The sequence below is a fragment of the Pipistrellus kuhlii genome, unplaced genomic scaffold (assembly GCF_014108245.1).
Source record: "Pipistrellus kuhlii isolate mPipKuh1 unplaced genomic scaffold, mPipKuh1.p scaffold_m20_p_22, whole genome shotgun sequence".
NCBI classification, from domain to species: Eukaryota; Metazoa; Chordata; class Mammalia; order Chiroptera; family Vespertilionidae; genus Pipistrellus; species Pipistrellus kuhlii.
This window is the reverse complement of record NW_023425521.1, coordinates 3,967,049-3,987,000: the sequence shown is the minus strand read 5'-3', so window position 1 is coordinate 3,987,000 and position 19,952 is coordinate 3,967,049. Positions and strand designations below refer to the sequence as shown.

At 54.1% G+C, this 19,952-nt stretch overlaps 1 protein-coding gene across 2 annotated transcripts; it reads left to right on the top strand.

Annotated features, from left to right (window-relative positions):
• Positions 1-1,178: 1,178 nt before the first annotated feature.
• On the top strand, positions 1,179-19,244 carry DBF4B (DBF4 zinc finger B). Of its 2 annotated transcripts, none has more exons than XM_045586195.1 (13): positions 1,179-1,367; positions 2,008-2,283; positions 2,491-2,648; positions 4,810-5,001; positions 6,100-6,150; positions 7,354-7,441; positions 8,582-8,655; positions 10,300-10,333; positions 11,706-11,751; positions 13,769-13,822; positions 16,337-16,445; positions 16,570-16,694; positions 17,463-19,244. In XM_045586195.1, the coding sequence occupies exons 2-13, from the start codon at positions 2,250-2,252 to the stop codon at positions 18,250-18,252; spliced, it is 1,755 nt and encodes a 584-aa protein (XP_045442151.1). In that variant the 5' UTR covers positions 1,179-1,367; positions 2,008-2,249; the 3' UTR covers positions 18,253-19,244. The 2 variants fall into 2 exon arrangements, with proteins under 2 accessions (XP_045442151.1, XP_036307223.1); XM_036451330.2 differs by having other exon boundaries at positions 13,706-13,822.
• Positions 19,245-19,952: the final 708 nt, after the last annotated feature.

Sequence of the window (19,952 nt, the reverse complement as noted above, 5' to 3'; positions counted from 1 at the left end):
AAGGGCTAAAGCCGTGGCTACTCCAACGTTTCTCGGTGAAACAGAACCTTTGGATCCAGCAGTGGAAATTGAGGAGGAGCCACTGAAGTAAGGTGAAAAAGGTAGAAATGGAAGCAAAAAGAAGAAAGTGTTCAAGAAGGAAAAGGAGTCTGTTTTAGTGTCCTAAACGTTGGGTAAGATGAGAATACCAAAATAACCATAGAATTTGGGACCATGGAAGTCACAGTTGACCTGCATAAGTATAGTTTTATAGGAGAGGTGAGGACCAAAGTCTGATTGGATGAGTTGGGGAAAAGATGGGAGGTGAGAAATGGAGACGCCTCTTGTGAGAAATGTTTGGTTGGATGGGTAGGTAGAGAAAAGGGAGGGAGACAAAGACGTGAAGATGAAATGGGTATGAGAAATCTTCATTTAAACTGTACATGTTCTGTACGTGTTAAGCTTCTTTGATTATTTATCATCGAACTCTTGGGACTTTCAAAGTAGCTTGTGTGAAGGATCCAGGAAGGGCCCTGGCTGGTTTGGCTCAGTGGACAGAGCGTTGGCCTGCCGACTGAAGGGTCCCAGGTTCTATCCTGGCCAAGGGCTCATGCCTGGGTTGTGGGCTCGATCCCCAGTAGTGTGTATGCAGGAGGCAACCAATCAATGGTTCTCTCTCATTATTGATGTTTCTATCTCTCTCTCCCCCTTTCCCTTCCTCTCTAAAATAAATAAAATATATTAAAAATTAAAAGAATCTACCGAAACCGGTTTGGCTCAGTGGTAGAGCATCGGCCTGCAGACTGAAGGGTCTCAGGTTCGATTCCCGTCAAGGGCATGTACATTGGTTGCTGGCACATCTCCAGTGGGGGTGTGTGCAGGAGGCAGCTTGTCGATGTTTCTCTCTCTCTATCCCTCTGACGTTTCTGGCTCTCTATCCCTCCCCCTTCCTCTCTGTAAAAACATCAATAAAATATATTAAAAATAATAATAAATAAATAAATAAATAAAATAAAAGAATCCAGCGAGGGTCCAGCTTGCTGGCTATTAAAGCTTGGAGTACCTCCAGCCGAGGATCAGACCAGAGAGAAAGCGGAAGAAAAAGCGAAAGGAGCTGGAAGAAGTTACCTCGTTAAAATTGTCCTCCCAGGGCCACCGTAGGGCAGTCTCTGAGCTATTATGTTGTTCTAGGGGCGGAGCCGAGAGGAAATTTAAAACGAAGCGGCGACGGCGGCGGCCCCGGAGGATGGTACCTGCTGTGGCCGCGGGTCCGCACCGGGGGCTCTGGGCCCGGGCGAGCTCCCGGGGTCCGCGATGGTGACGGAGCAGCCTTGAAGAAGGAGCACGGAGGCCGGGGACAGCCGACTATTTGGGGGCCCCGGGAAAGGGTACGGGTGCCGGGGAAGGGAGAAGGGGCAAGAAGGAAAGCAAAAAGGGGTCCAAGGAGGTGCAGAGAGGCCCCGCCAGCGTGGTGCCGTGGTAGAGCGTCCCCCTGTGAACCGGGAGGTCACCGTTCGGTTCCCGGTCAGGCCACATGCCCGGGTTGCGGGCTGGACCCCAGTAGGGGGCGTGCAAGAGGCAGCCGATGGATGATTCTCATTATGGATGAGAATCATCCATCTCTCCCTCTCCTTTCCTCTCTGAAATCAATTTAAAGTTGTATTAAAAAAAAAAAAAGTTGTAGAGAGGATAACGGGTCTGAAAGTGGAGCGGACAGATGCAGAAGCGGGGAAGGCAGTGGGGCCCGGAGGGGTCACAGGAGCTGGGTGGACACAGGGACGGAGGAACTGAGGTTGCCAGGGCCTGGAAGGTGTCTCCGAGTTGGGATGGGGTGTGGGTAGGGATGCAGTTGAGTCTTGCTATTCTTGGTACCTGCTTTGGGGATTGTGGGGGCTTGGGAGGTGAGGTGGGGATGTGGGGGAGGGGGTAGTGGAAGGTCGTAGGCCAGTGAAGGTGATTCAGCTGGGTTTTTGTTTGTTTGTTTTTAAACATTTTTATTGATTTTTCTTTTTTCTTTTTTCTTTTTAGAGCGAGAGGAAGGGAGAGGGTGAAAGAAAGGAAACATCGATGTGAACGGAAGGAACATCCATGGGCTGCCCCCTACAGGCCCCCTACTGGGGATCGAGCCCGCAACCTGGGCGTGTGCCCTGATGGAATCACCAGCGACCTTTCCGTGCACCAAAGGACACTCGACCTACTGAGCCACACAGGCCAGGACTGCTTCAGCTGTCTTGTCCTTCAGGGACCATTGCCTTGAGCTGGAGAGTTCAATGGCTGAGAGTAGGTTCTGGGCTCCGGACCTAGGTGCGTAACAGGTCAAAACTAGGGATGCAAGGTCAAATGTGCTACTCCTGCCCCAGAGCCTCTTGGGAGGAAAAAGGCGAGAGATGTTAGCCCTGTTGGGTTTTTTTTGTTTTTTGTTTTTTTTTTAACGATTTGTGGGTTTGTGTGTGACTTACAGGACTCTCTCAGCTCAAGCTTCTCACTGTGTTCGTCTTTGTTGTTTCTTAGGGGCTCAGCTGGGGGTGTCCGGTTGTCTGAAAAAATGCCGGAAGAGCTCACCAGATGCTAGGAGGCAGCAGCCCTTTTCTGGAAAGTCCTTTTACTTGGATCTGCCTGCTGGCAAGACTCTCCAGTTTCTGTCAGAGGCAATTCAGCAGCTGGGCGGGGTATGTTTGCTTCTCTCCGGGGTCCCCGGGTGGGAGGGCAGGAGCCAGAGAAGGACTATACCTGTCTTCCAGGTATTGCTACATTTTTCCAAAGCACTTTTCAGTATAAGCCACTTTTTAAAATAAAGTTACTATTGTTCTCCTAATTGGGGGGGGGGGGGGGGGATTATCTGCTCATTCTAGAAATGTTAGAAAACGTGGAACTGCTGCAAGTGACAACCATCGTTTTGATGTATTTATTTTTTCCTGTAGTCTCTCTTTCATTTTCTTTCACAACTTTCTTGAGATACAGTTCACCCATTTAAAGTGAATAATTCAGTGGTTTGTGTGTGTTTTGGATAGTCACAGAGATGGCCAAGTGTAATTAGACAGTGAACTTTAGAATATTTTCATCACCCTAAAAAAGAAACTCAGACCCATGTCAGTCATTCCCAATTTCCTCTCAATACCCCCAACCCTGAGCAACCTTTTATCTTACTTCTGTAGTCTGTCTTTTTTAATGCTTATTTTCTGTGTAGCTATGATCATAAATACATTTTTATTACCAACTTTTTGTTGGCACTTCCCTATCATTATTGTCCTTCATATGCATTATTTGTAATGAAAATATAATATTCTTTTTTTTTTTTTTAATATATCTTATTGATTTTTTACAGAGAGGAAGGGAGAGGGATAGAGAGTTAGAAACATCGTTGAGAGAAAACATCGATCAGCTGCCTCCTGCACACACCCTACATGTGCCCGCAACCAAGGTACATGCCCTTGACGGGAATAGAACCTGAGATCCTTCAGTCCACAGGCCGACACTCTATCCACAGAGCCAAACCAGTTTCAGCTATAATATTCTTTTGAGTAGATTGTTAATTTACTTAACTTACCCTATGGCCATTCAGATTATTTCTAAATCTGAGCTCTTACAAATAACACTGTGGTGAACAACTTTGGGTAAAGAGCATTTACTGGGTTTGAGTCCTTTTTAAAAAATCTTTTTAAAGCAGATGTATGTCATATGGAACGTTTAGTCAGGGTGGGCATGGACAGCTCTTGTGTTTAGAAAATAGGATGATAGTGCTTGGCCCAAGAGCGGTAGGTCAGTGGGGAAAGTGCTTGAAGAGACTTAGGATGCAGACTCTTCGCCGTCAATCTAACAGAAACTTAGGGATGTAGAGACTCAGGACTGAATGACCATCATCTACCCAAACTGGCCCCAAAATACATTTTGAACTTTTAGTCTTTCCTATCATTTAGCCTTTGCTATATAAAAAACAAGCAAAAACACCCCAGGATTTGGCCTTAAAACAAGTTATTTCTCACTATTCTCTGGGTTGGCTTGGTGGTTTCTCTTGCAGCCACATTTGGTGAAGGGTTAGCTGGGCTGGAAGGACCAAGTTGACCTCACTCACGCAGCTGGCAGTTGGTGCTGGCTGCCTCTGTGGCTTCTCATACGTATGAGAAGCTTCATCCATGCATTGTATGCATGTATACTGTCGTGTGCATATACAGTAAGCTAGGCCAGCCAGTGGTCTCAGGGTTTTCCCAGAAAGTGAAGGGAGAAGCTACGAGGCCTCTTGTAGCCTAGGCTCTAAGAACTCACGTATTTACACCATTATATTGGACAACAGGAGTCCTGTTCAAGGGGGTGAAGAATAGGCCTCTACCTCCTGATAGAAAGAACAGCAAAGTCACACTGCAAATAAGTGGATACACTGGGATGGGAGGAATGTACAGCCATTAAACTACCTACCAGCTCTGGCCGGTTTGCCTCAGTGGATACAGTGTTGACCTGCGGACTGAAGGGTCCCGGGTTCAGTTCTGGTCAAGGACACCTACCTTGGTTGAAGGTTCCCTGGCCCTGGTTGGGGTTTGACATGGATGTTTCTCTCTCTCCCTCTCCCTTCCACTCTTTAAAAATCAATGGGAAAATATCCTTGGGTGAGGATTAACAACAAATAAATACAGCTGTCTGGTGTAAGCAGTGCTACCCCAGCTTTCACATTTTAGGACGGTGTCTACGTGGGGGCCCAGTGCAGCGCTGCGTTTGGTCTATTTAAAGACATTGATTCTGGAACGTCTAGCAGCCAAGATTTCCTCTCCAGCCTCTCGGTATCGATGATTCCACATCTGCCTTTGGGTTTCAGCCATCTCTGTGATCTGGTTCCAGGTCATTGAGGGTTTTCTGAGCAAAGAAGTAAGCTACATCGTGTCCAGCCGCAGGGAGGCGAAGGCAGAGAGCAGTGGGACGGGCCACAGGAGCTGCGCCAGCCCCAGCCCCGGCGAGGTCAGAGTGGAAACACCGTCCATGGCTGACGCAAAGGGCAGCCACCCCAGGCCTCCCCAGAAACCCGCAGACTTGGTAAGGACCTCGTGGAGCCCTAGCCAGTGTTTCTCAATGGGTAGAGCATCGCCCTGCGGACTGAAGTGTCGCAGGTTCGATTCCGCTCAAGGGCACGTACCTCAGTTGCAGGCTCGATCCCCGGCACCGGTCAGGGCACCAGTGGGAGGCGACCAATAGCTGTGTCTCTCTTACATATTTATATAGGATAGCCACTTCCCCACTCCATGGCTCTAGCCTTTGTTTTTGCCAAATTACAGAAGGTAGACAGAGGTACTCCTTCAAGCCGTAACTTTTAAGATGTTTTAAAATTGTGGTGAAATGTACATAAAAATATGCCATTTTAACCTTTTTTTAAGTGTACAGTTCATTGGCATTAATTATATTCACACTGTGGTGTAACCATCACCACTTTTTTGTTTTCCAAACAGAAACTCTATAACCATTAAGCAATAGCTTTCCATTTCCCTTCCCTACAATTCCTTTCTGTCTCTATGATCTTGCCTATTTTAGATACCTCATATCTGTGGATTCACTGATATTTCTCCTTTTGTTTGTAGCTTATTTGACTTAACATGTTTTCAAGGTTCATCCATGTTGTAGCATGGTTAAAATGGCAGCTCCTGTGTTGAGTGTCTGCCCCCTGGTGGTCAGTGCATGGCAGAGCGACCAGTCAGGTGGTCAGACATTTAGCATATTAGCCTTTTGTATAGATAGATAGATAGATAGATAGATAGATAATCCTTTTTTAAGGGACTGCAGAGTCAGGGGTTCAGAAACAATAGGAGGGTCCTCTGAACCAGAGAGGGCTTGTTCGAATTGGCCTACATATAAATGTGGAGAGTGCAGAGACCCTTAAAGGGAAGTCTTAGAACATTTGTCACACTTAGATCTCTGGTGAATTCAAAAAAGTCCTCCACGAGGGTCCAGGCCACAGCATGGATGATCTGAGCGTGGGGGTGGCTTACCTTTACCTCCAAAAGGCTCTAGGCTCTTTCGGCCACTTCTGAGCTGTGGTTGCTCAAAGTTTTCCAAGACATGACTCCTGGCCAGCACCCGTGTAAATGTCTGTCTTTGCACAGGTGGTGTATATAACATCTCTCATTGCTCTCCTGTCAGGTTCCTCTGAGCAGAGGGAAGGAGTTACTGCAGAAGGCCATTAGAAATCAGGTGAGCGGAGGGTCCCAAGGTTCTTCTGAAGTACAAATGACCCTCACACAACACAGATTCACTTATATGTAGGCTTCTCCCCCCCCCCCCCCCCATTAATACTTGTATTGTTTTGATCCATGGTTGGGAGTGCGCAGGTGTGAATGGCCAATGGTATTCGTTGACCTATGCCATTTTATATAGGGAACTTGAGTATCCGTGGATTTTGGTATCTGTGTGAAGTCATGGAACCAATCTCCAGTGAATCCCCAGGCACAAGTCTTGTGTGGATTTTCAGCTACACAAGGCTCAGAACCCCTTATTGCTGCACTGATCAAGGGTCAACTCTACTAACACCCAACCTATGAGATGTATTGTTGTTTCCTTCCTAAAAATGAAGAAGTGGGGCTCAGAGAAGTTAAGTATTATAATTTGTCTAGAGTCACCTAGGGTGTCAGTGGTAGAGCCAGGATTTGACTCCTTGATTTTTCTGACTCAGAGTCTACCAAGAAAATTTTGGAGGATGCTGTGGGATATGAAGCTAGATTTGTAAACCTATTTTCTTAAAGATTTTTAAATTTTTTTACTGACTTTAGAGAGAAAGGAAGGGTGGGAAGGGGAGAGAGAAACAAACATCGATTTGTTATTCCACTTATTTATGCATTCGTTGGTTGATTCTTGTATGTTCCCTAACCAGGGATCGAACCCACAACCTTGGCATATCGAGACAATGCTCTAACGAACTGAGCTACCCAGCCAGGGCCAGACCGTAAACCTTTTACAAAGTAGCTGTTTATACCTTTTGTGAGAACCCAGAACCATCCAAGTTAAGTGGCAGGAGAGGAATTAATTAACGTGACTTTGTGAGAGGAGTCATTAAAGTGACCTGAGGATGGATGCATTGGCGGTGTGCGGGAGGGTGATGTCACATTTGGGCAGCAGGGCAGGAAAAGTGTGGCCAGCATAGCTTCCTGCTATGATGGTGATTGTCACCGGTATTTATTACTCACTGTGAGCTTTCTGCCCAGAGACTCTCTTATAAGCGTGTGTTCCTTCCTGGTCACAAGGTGGCCGGAGCAGAGTGTGCAGGTAGACCAGCAATCCATCCCGTCCAGATGTGGCCCGCCCACGTGGAGGGTTGGTGTCCAGAGCTGCCAGAAGCCAGGTCGGCCTGCCCCGTAGTTTCGGGCCCTGTGGCGGCTCCTGACGCTGCTGTCTTTCCAGGGGAGCAGCAGCGGAGGCGGCAGCGGGAGTCCCAGCAGCCTCCTGACCAGCGCCCGCTCCTGGGGCGTGAAGATTCTGCATGTGGACGGTACCGTCTGCCCGGGGCTCCTGCGGAGGGCAGAGTTGGTGACGGATCGGGAATGTCTGCTTTTAGAGGGAGCGGAGGTGTAAGCTGGCTGGCAGCCAGGCATGCTCAGTCACCGTATTGATCCACAGAGGTGGGAGGGTGCGGACCAGCTGTAACAATGGCAGAGCGTATGTACTAGAAGGTGCTATCCTGTTTAACCCACTCAGCGGCACGCCTCAAGCTAACGCGGTAATCATGTTTTACAAAAGAGGAAATAACCTTGTTATCCACGGCCGCTTACCGGCTATTTACTCCGTGCTGGGAACTGCCTCATTTAATCCTCACCACAGTCCTCTGCCGAGGGCCCTTGTGGAAGATTGAGCCTTGGGGATTAAGTGCACTATCCATAGTCTCACCAGGAGTGAGTAGTGTGATCCACGTTCCAGCCTGGTTTGGCCCAACTACACCTCATTTCTTTCTTTTTTATGGGGTCGCCTCACACCTGTTCGCAGGTTGTAATAAGTTTGCACCAGAACAGCTGTCCTGAGTGGGCTGGCAGTGTCTGGCCCTCATACCCAGCTCCACTGCTTATTGGCTTTCCTCTGATCCTTGAAGGGGATTGGTCCAGATCCAGCCTGAGATCTGCCAGAGAGATAGAAAATCAACCAACCGCCTTGGCCGGTTTGGTCAGTGGTTAGAGCGTCAGCCCACAGACCAAAGGGTCGAGGGTTTGATTCTGGGTCAAGGGCATGTACCATGGTTGCAGGCTGGATCCCTGGCCCCCGTTGGGGCATATGCAGGTGGCAACCAATTGATGTGTGTCTCTCACCTCAATGTTTCTCTGTCTTACCCTCTCCTCCCCCCTCTCCAACGTTTAAAAAACAAAATCGATAAGCATATCCTCCTCGGGTACAGATTTTAAGAAAAGGAGCTGTAGTCAGTGCTACAAAAGAGCAGGAAGCCGGGATAGGTTCTTTTCCAGGGACAGAGGACCCAGCCCTTGCTTTTACCGGCAGGTGCACAGGTGACATGTAGCCAGAAGGGGGCAGGCAAGGCTGGTGTGACCCACTGTGCCAGGCCTGGGGAGACTAGTCCCCAGGACGGGGCTCTGCTGGGGAAATGAGAGAGGAACCCTTAGCCACGGCCCTCTGTCCTCCGCAGACATGGTGATGCAGGTGCAGCAGCTCTCTCTAGACGCCGTGTGTGTGAGGAAACAAGGGCCCCAGAAGCCAGAGGTAGGTCATCCTGCTGAACCGAAGCGAAGTGGACGGTTTGCAAGCTGATGACAGCTTTAGTAAATCTGTGCCCACCGAGCCCTCTGTCCCTGGCCGTTCAGGAAAAGTAAGAGTGCGGCCTCTCGGTTAGCTCATCCTGGGTGCTTAGCCTGTCCTCCTCTCCCCGCGTCACCTCACATCCCTGTGACGCACTGGACGTTCACTGCCGCCTGGCCTCCGGAAAACAGGAATGCCCCGGCCTGGCCAGCCGCCTTCTGGGGACATCTCTCAGCTGGGAATGAGCCTGCAGACAGCACGGGTGGGGCAGGGCTGGCAGGGGTGGTTTGAAATAGCTGCCACAGTCCAAATCCTGGTTTGGCTTTTCCTTCCTTTGCTGGAGTTAGAACTGCGTGTGTCATATCCAGAGAGCCCGGGCTAACTTACAGCCACGAGCTCTCACCAGCCAGAATCCGAGGACGGACTAAGCCCTGCAGGTCCGCTCAGTGCCTGGCACCCAGGAGCAGGACCACGAGCAGTAGAAAGCCACATGCACACCCAGTGGGGCACTCGGCCTCAGCACCCCTTGCCCTGCACCCTCTGGTCTAGGCATCTCTGGGAAGCAAAACAGATGGTCAGTAGCTTTGCATTGTCGTAATTGTGAGTCTCCCCAACTTCTGTTCCTGGCCACCCCCTCCTGAGATAAGCAGTGTGAACAGTTCGCCAGGTGTCCTTCCAGGATGCTGTGCATGTGCAGCAGAAATTCTCCCCTTTGCCCTTTCTGGTTTGGGCAAAATAGAGCATCGGCCTGCGGACTGAAGGGTCCCAGGTTGGATTCCGGTCAAGGGCATGTACCTTGGTTGCGAGCACATCCCCAGTAGGGGGTGTGCAGGAGGAAGCTGATCGATGTTTCTCTCTCATCAGTGTTTTTAACTCACCCCTCTCCCTTCCTCTTCTGTAAAAAATCAGTAAAATGTATATATTTTTAAATTCTTCCTTTTTTTACACAAACGCAGTGTTTTTACTTGGCTCTGTTCACTTAATGATCCATTGTGCCGGTGCTTGGGAGTCTTCGGGAGTGAGCTCTGGGCCGTCTGCAGATGTGGGAGGGGATGTGAAGGCTACTCTGGTGTCTTTGCCCGGATGTGTGGCCGGAGGAGGGTTTGCAGCCATCCGTTCACTGGCTCTCTCATCTTGCCCCACCCCCAACCCTAAATGATTTCTTATTTTTTTCCCATTTAGTTTTTTTTAAATATCATTACTGATTTCAGAGAGTAAGGAAGAGGGAGAGAAGAGAAACATCAGTGGTGAGAGAGAATCATTGACCCGCTGCCTCCTGCAAGCCCCCCCACTGGGGATCGAGCCCATAACCTGGGCATGTGCCCTGACCGGGCACTGAACCAGGACGTCCTGTCCTGGTTCATAGGTCAGTGCTCAAGCACTGAGCCGCACGGGCTGGGCAGCTGCCATTTATAAAGTCAGCGGGAGATTCACACACAAGCTCACCCTTCATCGTGTCCCTGGGGAGGCGGAGGGAGCCGTTGTACTCAGGTCAGTCCTAGCTCAGAACCCAGCTGACAACAGGAAGCAAAATGGGGCAGGCTCACAGCGACTCAGCTCGCCAGCCCGCTTCCCCGAACCCCTTAACCTGTTTTCCTTTCCATTTAGGGAACGTGTCCCGCAGCGTCAAGAACACGGAAAGGTCAGTGTGGGAGCTGTTCCTCCTCTAATCGCAGTCCCTCCCCTCCTAAATGCTTCCCGCGACTCCCTCTGTGGCAGCATCTGCTCCCTCTTCTGCGGCAGGAAGCGGGCCCAGGTTGTGTGGTCCCGTCGTGTTTCCAGGGCCTGGGTGGGCTCCGGAGAGGGCCTGGGTGGGCTCCGGAGAGGGCCGTGGCAGAAGAGGGGCCTCCCTGAGCGAATCCAGAGCTGCGGGGCTGGGGCTTCCAAAGCCAAGCCCCCCTGCGGTCACGCTGGCTCCTGGCCCCGGCTGCTCGCGCCATCCGGGAAGTTCCGCGTCCTCTCCCTCTGATTCAGCCGGGAGTGGGCAGGGGACAGCTGCCTGCCGCGCGCAGAAATGCCAGCTCCCTGAACTGGCAAACAGGCAGATTGGCAGGCCGGCTCCGCTCCCTCGGACAGCGGGAGACTCTCCTCCGGGTGATTCTCCCAGAGATGCTCTTTACGTGGCATTTTCTCGGGCACAAGCAGGAGCTAAAGAAGAGGCACTTGGCACCTCCCGTGCTCGAAATTGGAGGAAACCTGTGGGGGAACGGGTTGTATAACTGTCTCCGTTAATTAGACAAGGACTCGCCCGGAGAGAAGTAATTACCGGGAGAAAGGCAGCTTTTTTCGCGTGGAAGCTGTGAGGTGCCGGCTTCTTGGAAGATTCGGAGGCTGTTAGTTCTGGCCAGGCTCCCGGCCCCTTGGGCAGGACGGACTTCTGGTCACCGAGGAGGGGAGAGCTGGTTCTCGAAGCCTCCGGGATGTGGTGCCCTGGGAGGCCACTAGCCGGGAGGGGGCGAATCTCCTGAGTAACTGCCTCCAGATCTGTCCTTCCAGGACCCTTGGCCCTATTCTGTTCATGAACCAGATTTCACTTTTGATGTTTGTTTGTTTTTTTACCATCCTTCTGCTAAGATCTCTAACACTCTTTAGTTCTCTCCCTCTCTGCTCCTCCCCGCCCCCAAATAAGCCAGGGTCCTCCTGGGGAATTCTGGGAGTGTTCGCAGGCCCCTCAGGACTGTGACCTGGGAGGAAGGGTCAGGGAAGCAGCTTTTAGCAGAAAGCAGCAGGGGCCGGATCTCTCCCCCTCAGTGCAGTGTCTGGTGGTCGATTCCAGCCTCCGGGACCCACGTGAGGAGGCTCCTCCATCCTGCGGAGGGAGGGCATGCCAGGCCCCCGGGCACCCTGCACCTCTGCCCCCAAAGTGGACCTCTCCCAGGGCGAGGCGGGAGGGGGAGCGGCTGCCTCACTCCCAAGTGGGAAGGCGCACCTTGGGGCAGCACTTCCTGTGTGCCGCCCCGTGCGCCCTGCACCGGAGCAGACGGATGGCTGATGTGTGCCCTCTTCCTTCCCAGTGGCCAGACTGAAGGCGCCGTTCCTCAAAATCGAAGATGAGAGCAGGTGAGTGGGGCCTCCTCCCCCTCCGCTCTCCCCCACCAGGCCCGCACGGAGGCCAGGTCCCCGCTGAGCCCCTCAGCCCTGCACCCGTGTCTTCCCAGAAGCCACTTTCTCCCGTCATGGAGAAGTCTCGCGTAGACCAGGGGAGACCTGAGGGCAGCTGGCACTCCCCTTGGTATGAATCAGGTCAATGATCCTGTGTGTGAATTACTTCCTCCTCACACTCTGCTTTTATGATCCCATTTGCTCCTGAGTGTATGCTGACACTTTATGGAATGGTTGTCAGACCCAGTGCAGGGCTAGTGCAGTCATCTCAGCGGAAGTGAGGGTGCTGGGGTGGTGCTGGGATTCCCTTGCATTGGAAACGCTTCTGTTTTGCGGTGCAGGGCTCTCTCCTGGCACGTGCCATTTCTCAGTGGGAGAGAGTCCCTCTTCCTAGTGGGGAAACTGAGGTCAGAGGAAGGAAAGACTTGCACATACCTACTTCACTAGCTGAGGCTAGAAGGTATACTAACTGTCCCATCTGGCCCCCTCTCTGCTCTGCCCTGTCCACCATCGGGACCCCTTTGTACCTGGAGCAGGAGAGTCCATTGGTGATAACCTGATGAGCTGTGAGCCACCCGGGTTATCGCTGACTCTCCAGTAAGCACTAGATCAAAGTCCCAAAGAAAAGGGTTTTGAAAAAAAAAGCTCGTCTGGACCTGGGACCAGAATTTTCTGGGTCCTTCAGCCTCATGCAGGGCAGCCAGAGACCCAGCCCTGTGAGCCTGGCATGCCTGCCCATCCCCCAGGGGGGCCTGCATTCCCTTCTCTTTCCCCTGCACAGCACAGTACACACGTGGCCTTGGTGGCCCAGAGTGAGTGGAAAGAGCATAGGACGGCAATGAGGTGCTATCCCGTCCGGTTCCGGTGGGATGGGGTCCACGTGTGCCAATCCCAGCCCCTTCACAAGCAGTTAAACCTAAGTCGTCATGACTCATACGGCAGCTGAGAGACACTGTCAGTGCCTCAGGACCTCTCCCCGCACATGGCAGCACAGGTGATGCCGCTGTCGCAGGAGCATCAGAGGCAGCAGAGGAGATCCAGGGGAGCTGAGGTTCCTTGTGATGCTTTTTATGTGCCCTTCTGAGTCAGGTGCTCTTCAAAGCCTGGTAGCCTTTCCAACCTCAGCATCCAGCCTCCTAAGCAGGAACAGAACAACTTTGAAGAGAAAGAAACGGGGTACCAGGGCTGTGGAGGGCACCCTTTTCCCTTTAGGGGTCCAAGAAACCTGTTCACTCCTGAGGCCACAGGGCTGTCACTGCCCTCACCCCGAGCACAGGCCGGGGCACCAGACTCGGGGTGCCCGCAGTTACATCACGGGGTTTGCTGAGTGTCCACACAGGATCCGATCTGGCTCCGAGCTGGGACGTGGGCAGACACCAAAGCACCCAGTGTGGTCTGACCCTCCGTAACCTGCTCTGGCCTCCTTTCTGTTCAGAACTCTCCCCTGCAGAGGGGGCCGAGGACCAGCCCAGAGCATGTTCCGCTGTCCGTGGAGCAGGGACATCACTGCCGAGGTTCAAACATCCTTCTGTTTAGATTCTGTGAGGCCAGAGTCCCCCAAGGTGGTTCTGGGTCGGGAGACAAAATGGAAGGGCCGGGAGATGTGGCTTCCGGTCTGACGTTGGCCGCATCCGGGCTGTGAGCTCCTGGGCGAGTTCCCGAGCCTTTTGTGCTTCGTTTCCCGACGTGTCCACTCTGCGCGGAGCTCGGGGTGGCTGCTGCACTCCGATGAGGCAGGAGGAAGTAGACGGAGAGCATAAGTAATTTCACCTACTAAGGCTGCTGGGAACTGTGTTCTAGAACCTAGAGATGTGCGGGTGGGAGTCCACTTTATCCGGATTGGGACCTAGGGATTTGGGCTGGCACCCTTTCCTTCCCACTATAGTCACCGTGGAAGTTTTCTGTGTTTCAGGAAGTTCCGTCCTTTCCACCATCAGTTTAAATCCTTTCCTGAACTTTCTTTTCTGGGACCCAGAGACGCAAGTCCCTTTGAGGCCCTGACGCTCCCGGGCAGCTCGCGCCATCCCAGGTGGGTCTTTCCGGTTCCTGATGAACAAGGGCTGGTGACAGGTCAAGGTCCTTCCCCTCGGGGGCCTGCTGCTCAGGTTGGGAATGGCCATGTGTCAGCTCCTCAGGCGAAGTCTATTCTGGGAACTGAGCCCAGAGAAGAGACACACAAGGAGTGTAATCCGTTTTACTTGGTGTTCTCCGGCCCTGCTGAAGACGGACTGGTGTCCAGAGGACAATGGGCTGGTTTCTGAAACTCAAATCTGCAGACCACCTTCCATCAGAGTCCCCTGAGGTCCCATGAAAAGTGGTCTCTGGACCCACTTCACACCTCCGGAATCACAGTCTCTGATTATGGAGCCCCAAAGGCTGCATCCTCAGGAGCTCCCTGGGCGATGGGATGCACATCGAAGTGGCGAACAGGCGCACTGGTGTTCCTGCTCTGCGGGTGTGTGACGTGGGCCTCGCTAATCAGCGGGCAGGAGTGCGGCTTGCTGCTGGACTAGGTGCCTCAGGGACCCTTTAATTTCTGGGCCACAGGAGGACAACACAGAGCAGACTCAGCCGAGAGGACCCAGGGCCGAGGAGAGCCTGCTGCCCACCAGCACAAAGGAAGCAGTGCCCATGGGAGGGAAAACAGAACGGGGTGTGGCAGGAGGCAGAGGGGAGGAAGAAAAGAAGGAGCTGAGGTGAAGTTCAGGTGCCCTTCACATCTTTTCTAGAAGGCGCAGGGATACCAGAGCGCCAGCCAGGGGCTGCGGGCTGCGGCTGGAAGGTGGTGCTATACCTGGGAATAGCAGAGCAGCCTCGGGATTGTAGAAGGAAGATGGTGAACAATGAAGCTTTGGTACCTGCATGTGAGAAACAGGGAGGGCTTTGGCCAGGGTTCCGTGTGTGTGTGTGTGTGTGTGTGTGTGTGTGTGTGTGAGAGAGAGAGAGAGAGAGAGAGAAATCTGGGAGGAAATGTTTGATTTTTTTTATTTATTTAAAAATGATTATTTTGGCCCTGGCCGGGTGGCTGAGCTAATTGGAATATCATCCCGGACACCAAAAGGCTGCAGGTTTAATTCCCAATCAGGGCACGTACGGGAGGTAACCAATCAGTCTCCCCTCCCCTCTCTCTCTTTTTCCCTTTCTCTCTCTAAACATATCCTTAGGTGGGGATTAAAAAATAAAAGATTATTTTGGTTCAAAATCCAAGCATTACAAAGGGTTTAGAGTAGAGTCTCCCCGGCCGTCCTCTAACTCCAGATCGCGGTCTCTCTCCAGAGACGGCCTCCGTCCACAGAGGTGCATGGTGTCTGCGCCCTCGTCCTCCCTGGGGGCAGCACAGTGTTGGCTGCGCTCATCTTGCTTTGGCCTCTTACTGTGTCTTAGGTTAATTTCTGTTCGTACCTGAACAGCATCCTTATTCCCTTTGATGGCGGTAGTGAATAGTCTTGTTAAGGAAAATTTGATTGTGTAAGTATATTTGCAGAATAAATTCCTAAAAGTGGAAATGCTGGGTCAAAGGGTACCTGCATTTATAATTTTGATAAATGCGGCCAAATTGCTTTATGTGGAGATGATGCCAGTAACCGCTCTGACGCACCTCCCACCACACCCCCCACCTTCCCTCCCCCCCCCCCCCCCCCCCCCCCCCCCCCCCCCAGAGAGCCTGTTTCCATATCCCGTGGCTAACGCTGAGCTGTCAGGCTTGTTGATTTATGCCAATCTGATAGATTAAAGACTGTTATCTCGGTGTGATTAGAATCTTCATTTTTTTCTCATTACGAATGAGGTTCAGTCTGTTCTGATGGATCGTTTGAATTTCTTTGTGTGCATCTTCTGCATGTCATTTGTCCATTTCTCTATTCAGTTATTAATCACTTTCTTAGGGGTTTGTAAGGAGCCCTTCCTATGGCGGGGAAATGCTATCGTGCTGGTTATAAATAACACGGCCCCCACAGCCCCAGTTTGTGGGTTGTCTTTCAACTTTGCTTGTTTTCTGCTGTGCATACATTTTTAAAAATGTGCATGTAGTTAAATTTATCACTTTTTCCCTATGTTTCCTGGGTTTTGTGTCATACTTAGAAAGTCCTTAAAGGGGAGTATTTTAGATTTGTTGAGTTTGCCCATAGCAAAAGGGAACTGAAATTCAGATAGAGATTTGAAAGTCCTTAGCTAAGATTGCGGCTGTGCAAGGGACCTGTAAGCACAGGGACAGACCGAGTCCAGGGACATTTGAGGTGAGGGAGGTCAAAGGCAGCGCAGCCCCCTTGTTGCTGTTGAGGCCGGTCCCCTCTCATTTTCAAGTCGAATGAACGAGGGTCTGGGTCTGAGCACAGAGCTAGGACTGTTCTTCCAAGAGTTCTCGCTGTCAGCCGCCACCACCCATTGTCACCTGTGGTTTGAGATGTGTGGAGGGAGAAGGGCAGAGCTAGGACAGGGTGCCCCTAGGAGGTCTCAGCTTCCTCGTCGCCCCTCCTGCCATCCCTGCGCCTGCCCAGCTCCGTGGCCCTGAGCAGTGAGCACCTTCCCCCTGTACCCTCCCCAGGGGACGCCAGGACCGAGAGCCGCGCCTCCGCCCGGCCGCCCGCACCGCGCTCAGGAGGAAGAGGGGCTTCTGCGAGTGCTGCCAGCAGGCCTTCGAGGAGCTCCATGGGGTGAGCCCTGCCCTGAGCAGATGCTTCCCAGGCTGTTCTGAGAGCCGCTCCCGCCCAGTCTCCCTGTGTGGCGGGGTCTGCTGGCCCCCCCCCCCTCCCCGTCTGACGCTGTGCCTCCTCTCAGCACCTCCAGAGCGCCCGGCACCAGGCCTTTGCCCTGGAAGCCCACCCGTACGCAGAAGTCGATCGGATCATCGCCCAGCTCAGCCACAGCTTTGCGGAGATCCCCTCCCCCGCCAGCCTCCCCAGGTGAGCGCCCCGCCAGCGCCCGGCCTGCTCCGCCCTCACTCCTCTGCGGCTGCCTCTCTAGGTGGGGAGGGACCTCAGGGGTGACAGCATGGGCCAGGCTGTGCTGTTTTCCCTTCCCTCACCCTTCTTTCCAGTCACCTTCTGTTTGGTTTACTGTAGAAGTGGGTGGGTGGGTGGGTGGGAGAGACCGCCATGGGTGTGTAGCCTGCTGGGTTGGAGCCAAACCAGAGAGCGGCTCCCTTCCTGACGTGAGAGCCTTGCCCCAGCCGTGGGGCTGCAAGGGCCTGGCCTTCTCCAAGTGTGGAAGGACACTCTGGTGGGTGAAGAGCAAGGTCTTTCTGCCTCTAGAAGTTACCCCAGAAGGGGATTGCCGGGGTTCCGTGGAATTCCAGGGTTCTCTGAGCTTCCACCAAGGAAGCTCAGCCCTCGTCTCCCCCTCGGCCTCTTCCTGGGCCCAGCCTGGACGGCCAGGCTCTGGGCTGCCGCCTCCACCCACCGAAGGGCCCAGCCTCCTCTGGGAAGTTATTAAAAGGAACAGCCTGGAACTTCAGGCCATCCCTGACCACAGGCCCCAGAGCTCAGAGAGGGGCAGCACTGGCCACTGCTGCCCGTCAGACCCCAAGAGCGAGCGTTTCCCGGGGCCCAGAGCGGGCAGGTCTCTTTGGCACCCCAAACCCCAGCAGGGCAGCACCATGCACGCCCCACCCTGCCCTCAGCCGGCCCGGGAGGACCCCGCTTACTGCCCACAGGGTACGTCTGTCCCCACAGGCAGCCAGGCTCCCCGGCTTCGGATCGTGACCCTCTGTCTCCTGAGACTGCGCCTCCCGGCCAGCCCTCGTGTGGCCGGGCAGCATCTCCCAGGAGGAGGAAGGGGGACGGTCACCCGGCCCCTGGCATCCACCAGCAGGATGGGCTGGCGGGCGGCCGGAAGTCACCAGCTGAACTCGTGGGGGCTGGTGAGATGCTCGGACCAGTAGCGAGCTGCCAGGACCTGGGGGGCTCAGGTGATGTTGCTATGGACCCCCCAAGGGCAGTGCTGTCGAGAAGCCCCACTTCTCGCTGCCTCCTGACCAGCTCTGACTTTGCCGACCTCTCCTCTGGCCCAGACCCGGCACGCGTCGGCCACAAGCGGAAGGTTCGGTTCCCCAGTGGCAATGCCGGGAAGAGGCCAGGGGTCTCCTGGCCACAGGCCTCCCTCTCTGTCTCCGGAGCCCTCAGCCCCTGCAGCACCGGGACCACCGATGGCAGACATCTCTTCTCCCTGCCCCTCCCAGGCCCCGAGTCCAGGCCTCTGACCTCGCCCCTGCCCTTGTGCTACCCACAGACCAGCCTCTCCCTCCCAGACCCCTTCCCCTGGCGGCCCTCAGACAGGCCAGCAGAGCTCTGGGCCACACAGGCCCCCTGGCCTGGAGGAGGAGATGCCCCGGGCTCTGAGGGCTCTGAGGGCTCTGAGGGTCCAGCCCCCGGCCCCAGCCCTCAGCAGACTGACCGGCTTCCCAGCTTCTCGGCTGCTCAGGGCCGGCTGTCCGCCCACCTGCACTCAGCCGCAGGCACGTAACCCCCAGGGGGGCTGCAGAGAGCAGGCTACCTCCCCCTCCTCTGCCTTCGGTGGGGGAGCCAGCCTCTGCCAGCCCTGCCTCCCTGTGTCCCAGCACCAGCAGCAAACTGCTCCTGTGAGGCCCCAGGGCACGCAGCTCTTCCTGGGGCCGGACAGCTCCCAACGTGAGGGCCAGGGGCACAGGTGTAAGTTATACCTCTGCTGACGGCTGCTCACCCAGCCAGGCAGCCAGATACACCGAGGGGCAGCGCCCGGCCTCACTGATGGAGACAGAAGGCCAAGTGAACAGCTGTTGTCATGACCAAGTGCAGGGTGGACCGATCGAGTCCTCCCACCCATCCAGTCTTCAGGTGGAACCGAGCGAGCCAGCTTGAGGGCTGCCCTCTCTTACCCAGATCTCCAACCATGTTCCCCACTGGCAGGGACCTGTGCTGGGCTAGCCCGGCCATAGCCAGCTGCCCACTTGCCAGGAGGCAGAGGCAAGGCTGGCACAGGAAGGGATCACAAAGAAGCTGGAGCAGCAGGAACCCTGGCTGGCTTCCCGCCCTCCGCAGAGCCCAGGGTAGGTGTCCCCACCTCCACCCCCCCTCCTTTCGCACAAGCTTGTGGCTCTCCTGCTTTCCAAAATGTTTGTCCCCTCCCCCAGCACCCCACGCTGTGCACACAGATCTCAGGAACATATGAAGCAGAGGAGGGCTCGGCTGCTGCACTCACAGAGCTCCCTGCTGCACTGAGCGGGCCCAGCGCTAACCTGCCCCCTGAGCCCCAGACCTGGCAGATGCCCTCCGGGCACAGACCCCCTTGGCTCTTCCCCGCCTCGGCCTGGGTGCCCACCGGGGTGCTGCTCCAGGGTCAGTGGTCCACCTGCCAACCTCCCCCCATTTCTGTTCAGCCGAGCCATTAATCTGGAGATGGGGATGAGTTTGCTATCGATTGTTTGGCCACATTTTTTTTATTACATTTTGTACTGTGGTTCTTCTCGCCCTTCTCTGCTTCTGTGTGTGTGTCTCTTTAAGTGTTGGAGCTACCAGAAGCCTGGTGCTATTCTGTTCTCATTTCGGAGGAAGAAGTGGGGGCCTCGCTGTGGGTGAGGACCTGAGTTGTTAGTTTGGAAATAGAGCAAGTGTGTGCACAGCCCTCACAGAGGGCATGTTAGGCCTTTTATGCCATTCCTGTTACATTTCACAATTAATCTTGAGTCGGAAACTGTAAATAAATTTTTTAATAACAAATAGCTAAGAGATGGGGCTGGAGAACAGTGTTGGCCTTCCTCTGCCCTCCGGCGACCTGAGGCAGAGCCCAGGGCCCATTGACAGAGACAGTAGCTGGCTAGCAGGACAGGAGCCTCCTGCAAGCGAGAGAGCCTGTGAGGGCCACCCTCCCCAGAGGCCTAGCCCCCAAGGGCTGAGGGCAGGTGGGCCTGCGTCTCTCCGGCCTCGGGGTCCCTCACGTGGCTCTGCTGTTCTCTGCGTGGCGGCCTGTGGAGGGCATCTCAGCACCCCCTCCCAGGAACCCTCTCTGCCGAGCGCCCTGCTAACAGGTCCTGGACAGCCCGCTTCCTCTGGTTCCTGAGGTGACACATGGGGATGCCCCGTCCCCCACGACACAGCCCCGCTGGGTGAGAGGTCCCCCACCTCTCCCTCAGGCCACACGTCCACGTGCTGCTGCTTCCAAGACACCAGGTTCTGACACTTGTCACC